General features: G+C 34.7%; 1 protein-coding gene and 1 long non-coding RNA gene across 2 annotated transcripts in view; one reads left to right on the forward strand and one right to left on the reverse strand.

Moving 5' to 3' along the window:
- Positions 1-1,252: 1,252 nt before the first annotated feature.
- The window catches only part of LOC105210016 (ras-related protein Rap-2a), a 61,557-nt gene continuing 47,320 nt past the window's right edge, over positions 1,253-15,489 (reverse strand). Inside the window, exons 4-6 of the mRNA XM_054231504.1 lie at positions 6,745-6,942; positions 2,349-2,441; positions 1,253-2,249 (exon numbers count right to left, since the gene is read on the reverse strand). Coding sequence (XP_054087479.1) covers positions 1,971-2,249; positions 2,349-2,441; positions 6,745-6,942 — 570 coding nt within the window. The 3' untranslated portion in view covers positions 1,253-1,970. The remainder of the gene's footprint in view (positions 2,250-2,348; positions 2,442-6,744; positions 6,943-15,489) is intronic.
- Positions 1,748-3,744, forward strand: LOC105210015 (uncharacterized). Its single transcript, XR_851621.2, has 4 exons — positions 1,748-1,887; positions 1,975-2,283; positions 2,404-2,512; positions 2,583-3,744. It is a non-coding gene; the product is annotated as an uncharacterized LOC105210015 (long non-coding RNA).

The raw sequence follows: 15,489 nt of genomic DNA on the forward strand, positions 1-15,489 counted from the left end.
GTTTCATTCATTTATCATTTATCGATTTTTTCTTTGTATTTCAGTATATTTATCGCTTTGTATTTGTATGTGAGTTCTGTAGTATTATAGCATACATATATGTGTAAGCATATATATAAATCTAATATTTATACTAATATTTATTCACTCTTCACTGACTTTCCGAAATGCACTCATGCACATGCAGTGTTAGTTTAACGGTACATTTGTATTGTGTTACTGAAAAAGTCTACATTTACATATAAACATTTGCTTTTAGTTGCCGTAATCACTGTCCATTACGAAGTTGTACTACTCGCATTTGTTATGCATGTGTAGACACTGAGTGGCAAATGAAAGTTTACAGTAGCGCTTTTATTAAAAATAAAAATGTTTCATAAAAGAAAGAATTCGAAAAAAAAAAATTAAAATTTCATTCAAAAAATACTCGACTTAGTTCAATAGTGCTTTAGTTCGGAGCACTTTTAAACTAAACAGGAATCACACCACTCATCTTTCGAGTCCAATGTTGAAGAAATAAATCCTAGTAGCAAAACTAAACTGGTTCGTCGGTAAATACGAATTTGTTAGGTCCAGACATTGGTTAATAGCTCTAGTCCATTTGTTGAATAACTTAAAGTCTATGCTAGAAGAGTTTTTGAAATCATCACGATAGGTCTGTCATCTTGCGAGGGATTCCTAAATATTATTTGATAGAAGTCATCTATGATAAAATTAAAAGCCTTTTTGGAGTAGAGATCGCTCGCTTTTGAAATTACAACTATAGATTTATCAGCATATATGCGAGGTGTGTTCAAAAAATAACGGGAATTTTCATTTTTTGTAAAGAATACTTATCTATTCGTCTGCTATATTGTCGCCTTCAAAATAGTTCACATTCGATATTATGCACTAATGCCCGCGTTTTTTTCGAATCGTCGAAACACTTCTCGAATTCGATTTTTGGGATAGTCTTTGACTCTTTCAACAACTTCTCGTATGCTTGTAAAACGACGGCCCTTTAAGGTTCTCTTTATGTTTGGAAATAATGAAAAGACACTACGAGTCTGGCGAATGTGGATGTTGGGCACCATTACATTATTGTTTTTGGCCAAATTTTCACGAATAAGCATCGAAGTGTGAGCTTTTTACAGACGACAATTGCCAACTTAATAAAAACACCTAACCAATGGCTGCTTCAGACAATGTAAGCAAAAACTATTTTTGATTTGCTTTTATCGTACTTCAGAGGCATTTATGTCATCATAATAAAAAAAAATTGGAATCGGAAATTTTAAAATTCCCGTTATTTTTTGAACACATTGTTATAAAAAAATCTTCAATAAATCTTAAAAATATATTTTGGAGCGAGGAAGAAAGATTTTGTGTGATTCATAGTTGTGAATAATATGCACCCCTCACTTTTGGACTCTCTATATTGCTGAAAGTCGGAAAAAATCGAACAATTTTAGTCCTTTTGATCTTAATCGAGTTGGATTTGAAGTCGGAGCCTGACACAATACAAAAAAGGAGAAAGAAAATTAGGGGACAAATTTTTTAAGAGCATTTAAAAGTGTCCCAAATAAGACGGTAAAATCGATGTCAAGTGTATAAACCATGGTATAAAATCTATTTGGTAGGGTAAGCGTATTAACCTACGATTTCGTGTTTCTGGAAAATTATAAAGACGTCTCAATGGTATGAATAATTCAATCAAAATTCGAATGCCAAACATTTATAGTAAAAAAAGGCGGTATCTAAAGCGAGTTAAAGAAAAATTTTGGATAAATTCCATATTTCTAAGTGGTGTTCAATATTTAATATTTATCTATGATTGTAAACCTTCATCTGTCGCACAGGGTATAGGCGAGCCTTCATATTCATTTACTAATGTATGCATATATGTATGTAAGTACCCCAGCATATGCAAATAAATCTGCACTTCTTGTGCAGCTCACCACTGCCACTCTTTCCGCCGCTGCATATTGACTTTAGGATATTGTGCACGAATTCCGTTTGCTGCCCAAGCTCCGCTCCTGTATCCTCTGCAAATGCTGGATTTGCGCGGCTGTTGGCGCATGCGATGGCAACGTCGAGCCGTGTGCACTGCCCGCTGCCGAGGTGTTGGCCGCATGCGATGGATGATGATGATGGGTGGGCGTGCCCGCACCATTATTGCCCACTTGCTGTGGCAACGATTGTCGTCGGCGTCGCAGTGCTGGACTCAGATTGTACGTGATTTTCGCCTGTGAAAGCAGCTCTTTGAAGACCTGCGGGCAAGTGGAGTTAAATAAATGTTTAGAAGTGAGCAATTTGATAGGAGTAGAGTTGGGGATATTAAATTTTGATTTTTTTTTTAATATTTTCACCTGTGTGATGTTCTCATTCTTCGCCGCTGATGCTTCGACAAAACCATTCTCCCAGTCTAAAGTGACCACCGATTCTGTGGTGGCGTACTCGACCTAATTGATGGAGAAGAGAAGGGATGCTTTGGTTATTATGGAAATGTGAGAAGCAGTCATATAAGGCTAAGGTAAAGAAAAAACTAATCAAATGGTTTTTAGAGTTCCGCATAATTTTTACTATTGATAATATACTTATAGGTTAATTTGAGCTTCGGAGTTGATTTATGTGATAGATAACAACGAGGATTTCACTTGGATTGTTGAAACTCCGATCCGGTGTCTAGAAACCCTTATGTAACGACAAAAAGCTTCAAGCCTTTCACAAATCTACTGCAGATCGATTTCTACTGAAATTTTGTAGGATCTGTAGGCCCTAGAGACATCGACTGGCCATCGAAAATCTATAAAGACTTGCTAAAGTCAGCTGAAGACTAATAGGATAAGGTCATATTTTGATTTAATCCTGTTGAATATTGTCTATTTATATCTTCCTCCATCCCTCAGTAACACATCACCTTTAAGTGACACTAAAACTAACCTAAATCTTTCCAAACCTCTTAAACCGAATTTAATAATCTTAAATAACTAACTATGAACCCAGAGTCCAATAAACAAGAGGAAATTAAAACTAAAACCACAACAAATGTCTTCGAATTAAGCGAAAACGACTTATCTTCCAGACTAAGAGCTCTACAAGTTGGCTCATTAAACAAAGTGAAAGAAATATGCGAAAGATCTACTGGAATTCCATTATGTCAACGAATGAATTAAATCATATAATAATTGAAGCGACAAAGAATCTATTAAATCAAATACGTACACACACGCACGCACATATGTAGTCTTTATATGAAAGTTAAGTTGTCTGACAAAGCGTCAGGTCAGTGCGAAATGATGAGTGTGACAGGAGGAAGCAACAATTTAACAACAACAGTGTGAGAGAGAGTGAGAGTGGGCGAAAAGGAAAATCCCTCAAAATCCCTGCTTTTATATATTGTAGTGGGCGGGACAATAAAATGAGGCGTTGAAAATACAACGAAAACAGCAAAGAGGACCAAACGGTAATCTGAAGAGCAACAGTAACTGAAATTATCGGTATTTACCAGAAGCTGAAATTTATAGCTCATGGCTCGTTTGTTGTCTAGCATAAAGTGGAGGAGCGAGGAGCGTTGTGAACGGTTTGACCCACAGCGAAGGCTGGGTGATATATGTATATATATATTGTACATATGTGTATGCATCAATATAATATATATCGTCAAGGCAGCACGTCCATCCTAGCATTTGTGTGTATGTATGTAGATACCTTTGTCTTCAAAATAAAGTTGCTTACATTGCACGAAATCAAGCGACAGGATTTTTTCGGTTTGCTTGAGTTGTCGACAGGCAAAAGTACGCAAAGAAATATATTTTATATGTAAGCGGAAGCAGCTTTTACGCTGTCGTGGGAGTGCCTGACGAACAGACGTCGAAAAATGCTTACAAACAAATTTCATTGTATTAGATATATTTGTATATGTTTATGAATGTACAAATAGCCGAAGTGTGTATGTACATTAGGGGTGTTCTTATTTAGGTTAGGTTAGGTTACTCTGGTAGGCCAACAAGCTACACATAGACCAGTTTTGGTCCTTTGCAATAACAGATGGGTTGCCGACAAGTAGTCAATGAGAAGTAGTCATCCTTTTTAAAAGGTTATGTGGTTTCATTAACGATATCTCTTCCAGATTCGCGTACTGTGAGGCCCGCAAATGCTGGAGCCTTTGAAGCCTTGACAATGCAGGACAAGCGCTCCTTTGTTTCTCTGATGCCTTGTTGTTGACATTTACTGCAGTCATATCGATCTGTCAGCCAGTGAGAATTCAAACATGCTTCTACAGTTTCTTCTATCGAGAGACAGTAGGAATTTTGTGTATTTTTTGCTTTAGCGTCTTTGCTTCCCGGGGAGTTCTTATTTACATGCATAAAAAATGAGGTTATGTTTGACCAATACAACTTTACACTATATATCACATAAGTGTATTGACTTACTGAGCTTCCGTTACTATCGGTCAGTAGCTCCACACGCAATAGGTCGTCGGTCTCGGTCTCTCTTTCATACTGATTTTTCAATTTTCCAACTTGTCAAGTGTTTGTTTTTAGAAAACCCAAATAATGAACACCCATAATATTTTTACTTATATATAAATCCATTGTTGGGACACAACTAACTGCCACTCAGAGTACATAATTTTTGGTTTATTTCTTCCAAATGAGCAAACTTCAACAAAGTCCCAAAACAAAAGGGATACAAAGTATATTTGTAAGCAAGCTATACGCATGAAAGGGAATTAAATGCTGCGTGTTAGCCAAGAATGCCGAAGTAAATTGAAACTTCTTTAATATTGGAGAAAAAATTGCAGAAAGGTATGTAAAAGAAATGAAAGCAAGCGAACAGCTGCTGTCTTCGGAAGAACATAGGCGTCGCTAATGATATTATGGGGTTTTGAGTACGCATCGTGGGTATTGTTGAGTATTTGAAACCTTCTTTTAAAAGACCTGGATAGATAACAATGAGGTTAGGTTGAGATAATAATAGGTTGAGATAAGAAGACGTAATAAGATACGATTTGTGATACTAAGAGGGAGGAAATCAGAAAGGTTTCAGACGATGTAATTAGCCTCGAGGTTTCTAAAATTCAACTTCTGAAACGTTCCATATTCCAGAAGAATCTCCTCTGGGAATTTCATCGGGACTTTACTTATCATGCTTTCTTTTTTAATAAAAAAAATTCAACATCAGAAATTACGATAAAGGCGTCAAGCATGCTAGAGGCGTGATATTCGAGATATTAATTCTAAAAATGTGAAGCTTTCTTTTTGAGTGTTAAGTATACTTAGAGTATTAAGATAAACCCGATTTAACTGAGCGACCCCTCTTTAAAGTAGTCCTACCACGTCTATGGATTTTTTTTGAACAAAAATACAACAAAATCAGGGAGGCGAGTTATGTTGAAAATAAACCAGAATAATCAGCCCGAAAGTCAGTTTATTGGAATATTGTAGGATATGTTGATGATGTTAAAAACTTTTTACGACCAACGAAACAACAAAACAAAATAATGGAACGAAAAAAAACGCAAATGCTAAAATGCAATAAAAACAACAATCAACAAAGTTAATTTAGCATTTTAAAATAAAGCAAATTTGCATTTTTATTGCCTTCAGCATACGTATAGACTAAAAAGCGAAAGTGAAGAAAAAAAAGTGAATGTGGGAGTGCATAAAAGGGTGCTTTTGGGCGCAACAAGAAATCTGTGCCAATGACACAACAACAACAACTCAACATAACTAATAATTCCTGCAGGAATGCGCCATCAAGTGAATGCTGATGAATAATAACTGTAGTTTGTAGCGGAAATTTGCGCGCTCAACGTAAGGTCCCAACGGTTCGTTCAACCGTTTAACGGTACATTTTAGTGAGTTTAGTGAGGGCTAAGCGCGAACAAGTGGCACATGAAATTACAACTAAATTATGTGTGAAGCGACGCATGCCAATTACAAAAACAATAGCAACAACATACAGTCGTTTGCATAATGAGCAAATTGTGCGCTGGTCTGGTCACCGCGCCGCGCCACTTAGTTAGTGGGCCAATGCCACGAGGCTCAATTAAGCAACTATTTGTCAGGTTTAAAGCGATTGGTGGTGGATTGTATATAGAATGTAAAGTAGGGTATTAAATACTAGTTAAAGCTTTAAAAAAAGCTTTTGAGAAAAATATTCTGGAACAAAGAATTTAAATAAAAAATACATTCGACCTCATTTCCATTAGCCGATATTGAATAGACTCGGGAAAGCTTAAGCCATTGCCCTAACATTGAGAAAATAATAGCTGGATCTTTAACAGAGCTTAAAGCTCTACCAAAGCGTCTATCAAGCTTTGCGCGGAGTTTTGTAAGAGCACAAAAATATGCCTTATCTCAGAGTAATTACGTTTAAAGCGTTTGTCGGCGGTGTAGTGTTTGCAAAGTAGTGAATTAAGTTTGCTAGAGCTTTAGATAGAAAAAAATAGCTTTCGTCGAAAAAAAAATATTTTGAAGGAAAGAAATTAAATAAAAAATTTATTTGACGCACAAATTTATATTAGTCGATATAGAAGAGACTCGGGAAAGCATAATCCATTGTCCTAACATTGAGTAAATAAAAGCTGGAGCTCTAAAAGAGCTTAAAGCTCTATCAAAGCGCTGGCGTATCATAAATTCTTCGAGTATTTTAAGAGTAATTACCTTTAAGAAGAAACCATTTTAAAATACTTTTTCTATTGTTTTTTGAAATCTCCGAGACAAAATTTAATCAAATAAAAGCATTGTCATCACTCACCTTTTGGGCGTCCTCCTTCTCGGCAACTAGGTCAATCTTATTGCCCACCACCACAATGGGCACAGCTGTGGTCGCTTTGGTCTCGTGTATTTGATCGCGTATCATGCGTACCTCCTCGAATGTGGACGCATCGGTGACATCATACACCAGAATGAATGCATCCGCCGATGAGATGGAGAGTGCGCGCATTGCAGGAAACTGTGTTGCCGTGGCGGCAGGAAGACGCATGGATACAATGACGTTGTGCCACAGGAAGAAGAAGCCACACAAGGCACAAGCGTATTATATGCAAAAGAGAACGAGAAAAGAAGAAACAATGAGAGATAATGTAAAATTTGCATATTATTATTGTTTTCTCTTAGATATGCACATATTTTATGAAAAATAAAAATCTGGAAAAAAACAATAATCGGATTTCTGTGCACATTAAAATAGTAAGTTACAAACAACAATAGCAAAAAGCTAAAAAAAGAAATTTCCATTTAATAACATTAGTGAATTGAATTTTGCATTGACATTTTGTGGCCGAGAGGCGAGCGAACTTTGTTGTTGTTTTTGCTGTTGTTTGTAGTTTAATGTTTTTGTTCTTAGTTTTGTTTGTCTTTTTGCACTTTCACATTTTTGGTTTTGTTTCGCTTAGTTGTCAAGTCCTGCCTCCACTGTGTGTGTGCACCAAGTTGAAGACGTTGCATATTCTTAAATTGTTGCTGTAATTGCATTATTGTAATAATTAAGTTGGCAATAACCGCAGGTCGCAAGTTTGTACAAGTTGAATTTGATTAAAACGAGTCGATAGAAACTTTGGCATAGACATAGGTGAGGGCATATACTAGAAGATACAGTTAATATTGTTGTATGGTAAGGAATTTTTATTTTGTGGTAAAGAAGTTTTGAATATTTAGAGAATTTTTAGAGAGAGTTAAATTTTTGATTCCAAATTTCAATTAAAAAATGTATTTAAAATAAAAAATAAAATAAAAGATAAATAAAAAAAACCTATTTAAAATGTTAAATTTATTTTAAATTTCTTAAAATGTTATAACAAAATTTAGTGCTAACATAATTAAAAAAAATATGCAAAAAAAATTTATGCAAAAATTTAAATATTTTTTTTTTATTTTTCCTATTAATTTTTGAAAAAAAAAATTTAAAAGTTTCAAAAAATTTGATAATAGCTATTTGTATCTGTAATTACACATATTTGCTGTAGTTAAAACTAAAAAAAAAATATACAAAAAAATTTTATGCAAAAACTAAAATTCCAAAAAAAAAAATAATTTTTTTATATTTTTTGCAAAAAAAATCAAAAGAAAATATTAAAAATGTTAAATTTAATTTATTTTAAATTTATTAAAATGTTATAAAAAATCTTGTTGCTAACATAGCTAAAATAAATTATGCAAAAAAAATTTTATGAAAAAATTAACATTAAAAAATTTTTTTTATAATTTTATTATTAATTTTATGCAAAAAAAAAAAAATTTCCAAAAATTCAAAAATTGACATTTTTATCAATGATCACACATATTTTCTATAGTTCAAACTCAAATTGCATTAATTTTGTCGACAATAAATATTTAATTTGCGCCAAAAATAAACGCCTACATGGCGTATGAGTAACTTTTCGACAACACTACATTCATACGAAAATTACGATAAGAGCTTGTTAATTTTTAATTGCACAAATTGAATTTGATTAAAACGAGTCAAGAGAACCTTTTTCGTAGACACAGGTGTATGCACATACTGGAAGATATTGCTAATATAGTTTTATGGTAGAGAATTTTTTTTTTATTTGTGGTAAAATTTGTTTGAATTTCTAGAGAAGTTTTGGACAGAAAGTAAAACCCTTGATCTAATATTTCAATTAAAAATGTATTAAAAATTTTATAATGTTATAATAGGTCTTAAAAAAATTATAAAATATCTAAAATTATTTATAAAAAAATTGAAATTCTTAATTTTTTTTTATAACTTTATTATCAATTTTTTGCAACAAAAAATTCATAATTAAAAAAAATCGAAAGCTGCCCTGTTTATCAATAATCACACATATTTACGGTAGTTTAAATTGCATTAATTTTCTCTGCATTACACATTTAATGTATGGTAAAAATAAAAGCCTACATGGCGTATGAGTAACTTTTCGCCAGCACTACATTCATACAAAAATTACAATAAAAGCTTGTTAATTGTTTATCCTTTAATAAATTTTCCGTGTACCATTCGTGTTCAATTCACTTGCAACACGAAAAAAAAAAATAAATTTATTTCACTTTGTTGCTTGTAAAATTTTATTGCGCCACCCACGGCGTATGCGCAACATTTAACGCATTTAATGCATAAAAGCAATACATATTTGCGCTAATTTCAGCTATTTTCGTTAACAACCCACGCATATGCTTGAGGTAAAATAAAACTTCAGCACACACATGTGTTCATGTGAAATATTTCATGTGCCGTTATCGGTTGCTATCGATTGAGTCAAGGTCACAAAGTTGCTGTAATCACGCGAAACGTAAATTTTTGTTGCTTAATGCTCGCAATGCCATGTCACATTCGTGTACACGTGTATCTTTTTACCAATGTGGTTATATATATACATGGAGCTATCTATATTTTGCTCCCCTCTATATGTTGGAGCATATTGATAATGCGACACACTTGTACTCAGTATGTAAGATTCGTCTAATCGCTTGCGCTCATTTCGCTTATCATGCAAAGCCATTAATATACAATTAAAATGGGTTGTAAGTACTTAGTTTAATTACTTTCATCCTGGTGTAGTGAATATGTGGAACGCTCACCTTTTTATTACTTTTTTTTGCGTATATGCTTTGAGGGGTATGACTTCAAGCAATTATAAGGTTTTAAAATTTGTATACATTTTTTTCTTAAAATATAAACAAAAATTAAGGCTTAAGGCAGTCTCTGATTAAAAAAAAAATCGATTTTTGGTTTTTATGGCTTAAAGTACACTTTAGGGTGTTACTATTAGGATTTAGTAGAATACTGAAAAAAAATAATATCAAATATTTTCTTTATAGGATAAATTGTTAAAGTAAGGAATTCTGTGAGGACTCTAGACTGGGGAAAAGACTAGTCTATTGTATAAGACTAAAGGTGAGAATACTTTAGAAGGCTTAAGCTTGTTGAGGTATTTGGTGCTCATATTGCAATAGCCTTTTCTCACAGCCAAATAAATTTCGTACATTAAGCTTATAATTGAGAAATCAGGTTTTGCCTTTCGCACAACCGGTTACTCGATTAACTATCATTTATTACAGCTGATTGCTATGGCTCAACCTACACCGGATTAGACAAGATGTCTTTTCTTGTTTGATATGACAACATTCCATAGCTTCATATGCGACAACCCACACCGAAGAAACGCATGCTCGCTTTGGTGTTGGTTAGAGAAAAATACGTTTCTGTGTCTAGTTACCAAAGAAATTTTTGACTATTTCGGTGTGGGTTGACCCCACAATAACCACAACCAAATTTCAGCGTGGACAACAACCCGCGCAGTTGCATTGCAGTTTCAATTCGTTTTGTAATCGATTAAGAATTAATATAGTAAAATAAGACCTTCTTTTGTGTGGTAAATTTATCTTAATCAGCGTTTTAATCGAGTAAAGGACGTTTAATTGATCAATTAACTCCTGTGCGAAACGGATATAAGGCTTGAGCTGTATTCTATAAGTTCTTTATTGCTTGTTCTTTCTGTTCTTGTGGAGATTTCAAATATTTTATATACATATAATTCTTTTTTGATCTAAGAGATTTTAAATATATTTCTCAAGATCATTAATTTGATAACTTTTCGTAATTTACATTCTTGCACTTCTCAAAGATATTTAAGATTCTTGGAAAGATTAAACTATCTTCACTGAAATTGTCTTAAACTTTTCTTACAAATTGTTTCTATGATTTTGGAGTCCAACTTAAGGTTCCTTGGTTAATTTAATATTATCTATAAATATATATTATAGATTACACAGGTCCACAAAAAAAATCGATGAAAGGTTTCTTTGACCAAACATGGTGTACAATATGGATCTCGGGCCGCTGAAACCGAATTTGAAGACCGTCATTTTTTCCTAACCTCAAAATACATGTCAGATTTTACTTGACAGAAAAAAATTTAAAAATATTAACGGATTTAGCTTAATTTTGGGATAGAGGGGTTTTGAGGGGACCCTGTTTACGAAATTAAAGACAAATTTTCAAAATGCAAAATGGCGGATCCAATATGGCCGTCAAAATTAAAAAAAAAAATCTTCTATTTTTAAGAAATTCTTCAATTTTTATAAAATTTTGTATCAAGGGATTTTCGAGGTAAATTTTCAAAATACAAAATTAAAAAACAGGAAAGAAATTTTTATACATCCGACAGGCATATTGGATCCTCCATTTTGTATTTTGAAAATTTGTATTTAATTTCGTAATCAGGGACCCCTCAAAATTAAGCTAAATCCGTTAAAATTTGTAATTTTTTTTCTGACAAGTAAAATCCGACATGTATTTTGAGGTTAGGAAAAAATCCTGACGTGATGGAGCAAAACGGACTTCTGGTTCGGTTTCAGCGGCCCAAAATACATATCATACATCATGTTTGGTCAAATGAACCTTTCATCGACTTTTTTTTTGTGGATCTGTGTTATTATTATTTAAAATTAATTATTAAAAAATCCATTCAAAGTCATACCCCTTAAGTTCCACTGCAAACACATCCTTATATATGCTTTCTATATACAAATGTATTTGTGGCTATACGTGTAATGAAGTTATCAAGTAATGAAATCTGCGGTTGATGAAGATTTCTTATGTGAAGAGCAAAAATTAACAACAATAAAATTACTATGAATAAATGTCGTAGATGCGTGTTCTCGCTTATTTGCTTTTAATATTTGTGGCTTGGGTTTTGATTTTAGCCCCCAAATTAAGATATTCTACTCTACTTATTCTCGTCATTTACTAATGTAAGTGAAATAAGGTTTCCGAGAAACAAATATATTATCCATAATTTTTTATAGTGAAATGAACCCTTTGGGCCAACATATTTAGTAAGAAACTCAGAGAAGCAGGCTGAGATTCAAGGGAAGACTTTAACAATCGAAACGTACGCTTTTTCTCATGTCTATCACTTCTTGGTAGACTACTTATATTTCATATTTACAGTAAGCTAATAGCCTTTTGGGGATGGGGTCAAATGTAGAAGTTCACGTAAGTGAGAAAAGTTTCTGATTGCCATTTACTTGGGAGTGGCCAGGAACGATTCTTTTGCATATGACTCAAGCAGCTCACGACTTCCGGTTTTACACCAAGTATCCTCTGGGTAGCCAACAGCCATCCGTTTGAAGGAGAGCTAAAGTAAGGTTTGGGACCCACCACATAAAAAGCCTCCCCAATGAAAGACCAAACAGAGCCTCAGAAGAGAAACCCCACTTTCATGACGACTTCTGCAAATGTTTTAAGGATCACGATTTGAGAGTATGCACATGGAATGTGCGGCCCTTAATAGGGAAAGTGCCTCTGTCCAGCTGGTTGATGTCCTCATACAACTAAAGGCTGACATCACCGCCATGCAAGAAGTGCGATGGACGGGACAAGGACGGAAGAAGGTTTTGTATGGTAAATCGATCTAAACCAGCGCTTTACTCGAGAAAAGGCCGTTTAATAGATCAATTAGCTACTTTGCGAAAAGGCTTTTAAAGTATTTTTTCCATTAGCTGTTAATTGAGGCAGTTTGAAAATTTTGGATTGATTTAATTTAGTGACTTTTGGCGTTGACAGATCAAAGAAAATGTGTCATTTGAATTTATGAGAATTGATAGTTATACTAAAACGACCTTGTAGTAGTACTTTTAATAACTATATATAAATTAAAAATTAAAACTAAAAGCTCAAATGACTCCATAAAAAGCACATTAACCATCTCCATTAAATTACTTTAGTCAAACCTCAAATACACTTCATATCCATCACACAGCATGCATCAATCATAATAAAGCTTCATGTCGCACTCACACATATATATATTATATATATGTGTGTATGTGTAAGTCAGCTGAGGGCATGAATGAAAAAGTCAACTACTTTTTTGAACTTCGATAGCACTTGGAAATTAAAAATCAAAAAAAAAAAACAGAGATGGAATGGAAGCAAAAGTGTATGAACGAAGGGAAAATGGAAAACGAATTTTAATTTGCCGAACAAACAAACTAAAGCCATAACGGTATAAATGCATATGTGTTGACTTACATTACCAAGTAGTAGAGCAGTATATATATATGTGTGTGTGTGTGTATGAGTCTATGTGCATAATCCGCTTGCCATGAATCTATTAGAGAGGACGAAATTCAATGGAACACTGTTGGGCGAATTGCAAAAAATGGAAGAACATTTATGCGAGGGAATAGGTCTCGAGCTTTTCCCAAGCATTTTTGCATTTTCAAGCAAACACACGCACACCCACTTGTCTGTATGTATGTGTTGCTGCTGGGAATCTAGCGTATGTTGCTTGTGCATTTGCAAGTGGGTGCTTTTTTTGTAGAAATTTTTCAAGTGTGGTGTGTTGCCACATTGCATTTTGGTTGGCCGCCGCATTCAGTGCTGCCACTCAGCAATTCATAATCCAATTCACCAACTCGACAGCAACAAAAGCGACAATCAACCGAACTTGTGGTGTAACTACTTCAACAGCATTGTTGAGCTGCTTTTTTTGGGCTTGATTCGTGTGTGTGTGTGTGTGGGTAATAGTTTGCTTTTGCTGTGTTTACACTCAGACAAACATAGGAACACATATGTGATCTTGTAATGCTCGCTGTGCGACGTTTTCCGCTGAGAAATCAATTGTTGGTTTGCATAAAACCAAATGAAAAATTCGAATGCGTCTAAGGCCAATGAGGAGATCTAGTTTTGTTCGTAAAGAATAGTGTGATCCCTTAAAGAACATTAGTCCATAAAGCACATTGTGAATGAAACTAGACGTGAATGCAGCTATAGGTGAGGTCTCGTGAGCGTTTAATGAAAGGTGATAAAAGATCCTATGAACAAAACTTTGCGGTAGTAGATGGTGTGATTTATTTATAATTATCTGGTGGCACTGATGCTCTAAAAATAGGTTTGGAAATACATAAGACCAGTCAGCAATAATCCAGGCCTGACAGAGGAGCTCTCGGAGCCTTAATAAAACAACATATAGTCTCTTTCTGTTTCAAAAGTTTCCCGAGCTAACCAGACCACAGTTCTTTGTTCTGCTATGGACTTTTACAGGACCAAACACTGTTATCGATAAAAGAAATATGTCTTATATAATCGGGTGCACGCTTCTTTAAAGACTTAACGTTCTGTCACCGGTCTGTCAACTCCGATGTTAGTTGGATTTCGAAGCATTAGTGGTTGCTGGTAAGGTAGCTCAGTAGATCTATTCGAACGTAGATCCTTTCAGAGAGACGAGTAACCACAAAGCAGCGACACTAGCCTTGAGGTCATTGTCAGTGTAATCTATGTATATTAGTTAAGAGCTTAATTACCAAATTCATGGAGCTAATTTGTGAAGTGGTAACCTGAAATCGAAGGAACCTACAAAGCTGATGAGATCAGTACGCTTGTCTCAATATTATCAGATTGGGAACGAGTCGGAATCGTCCGCTGCCTTCCTGTGGTTTATTACCGGATGGACTCGCCGGAGCTTTAAGGTCGGTAGTCAATCGTCACTACTTGCGTCGACATAAGCTTCAATGAGCACAGCAAGGTTCGCCTTTCCTTAGTTGTATAAGTAGCTCTAAGTTTAGTCGGCGTGCGCTTCATAAAAAAACCGAAGCATATATTAGAAACAAAGACGAAGATACAAATTAAAAGAGCCGTAGTTGAACTTTTTCTTAGAAATTGTTACATCATCCCAACATTTTAAGAAGATTAAGATGTGTATAAAATAGTTTTAAAGGAAAATCAAAATTCTGAGAAAATAACCTTGAAAATCTTGAAGTTTCTTTGAGGGCCAGAGTTTTCTCTTTACAAATATCCACTCGCTTCCCAAGTCTTACATGAGCTCCAAATATTGGTTCATCAAGCTTGTCACATAGAGTTTCCTAGTTGTTCCAGCTTTTAAAACTGTTTCCTAGACAGTATGAAATCCTATTCCTACCCTAATCCGAACCGCTTTGATTCACATTTGACTTTATGCCACATTCTCTTAAAAAACCTCAAGCACTCTTCGTTAACTGCCATCATTGACCTAGCTACTGCTACTACTACTGCCTCATATTACTCCCGACTGTGCAAAACATAAAACTATTAGTCCCGTTGTTACGTTCAACATGCAACCTTCTGTGCAGCATAACGGTGCATATGAAGAAATCTATGTATGTGATTGCTGCCCCATCCACACTAATAGTGAACAAATGGTATTCATTAGTCGTTAGAGCGTTGTTCGTGCTTCGCGGTGGGAGGTTGTTGTTTTGATTCCGTTTATGACACCGTTTACAACCGCCACATTGTTATTGTATCATTACTGTACATCTATGTATGTGTATGTGTATGTGTGTGCTTGCGGTTGTTGTTGTTGCTACTGTTGCCATTGCTGTTGCTGACAGTTGAATGTCGACTGTTGCACATTGTTTTTGTGATGCTGTCAACAGCGCTTGTCCTACGGAAAATAGGTCATCATCAATGCGGCGAGCGACGTGTGGAGTCGCGTACGCGGCGCCTGTGACTGTAACAGTAACGGTAACGGTGACG

The sequence above is a fragment of the Zeugodacus cucurbitae genome, chromosome 5, assembly GCF_028554725.1.
Source record: "Zeugodacus cucurbitae isolate PBARC_wt_2022May chromosome 5, idZeuCucr1.2, whole genome shotgun sequence".
NCBI lineage: Eukaryota > Metazoa > Arthropoda > Insecta > Diptera > Tephritidae > Zeugodacus > Zeugodacus cucurbitae.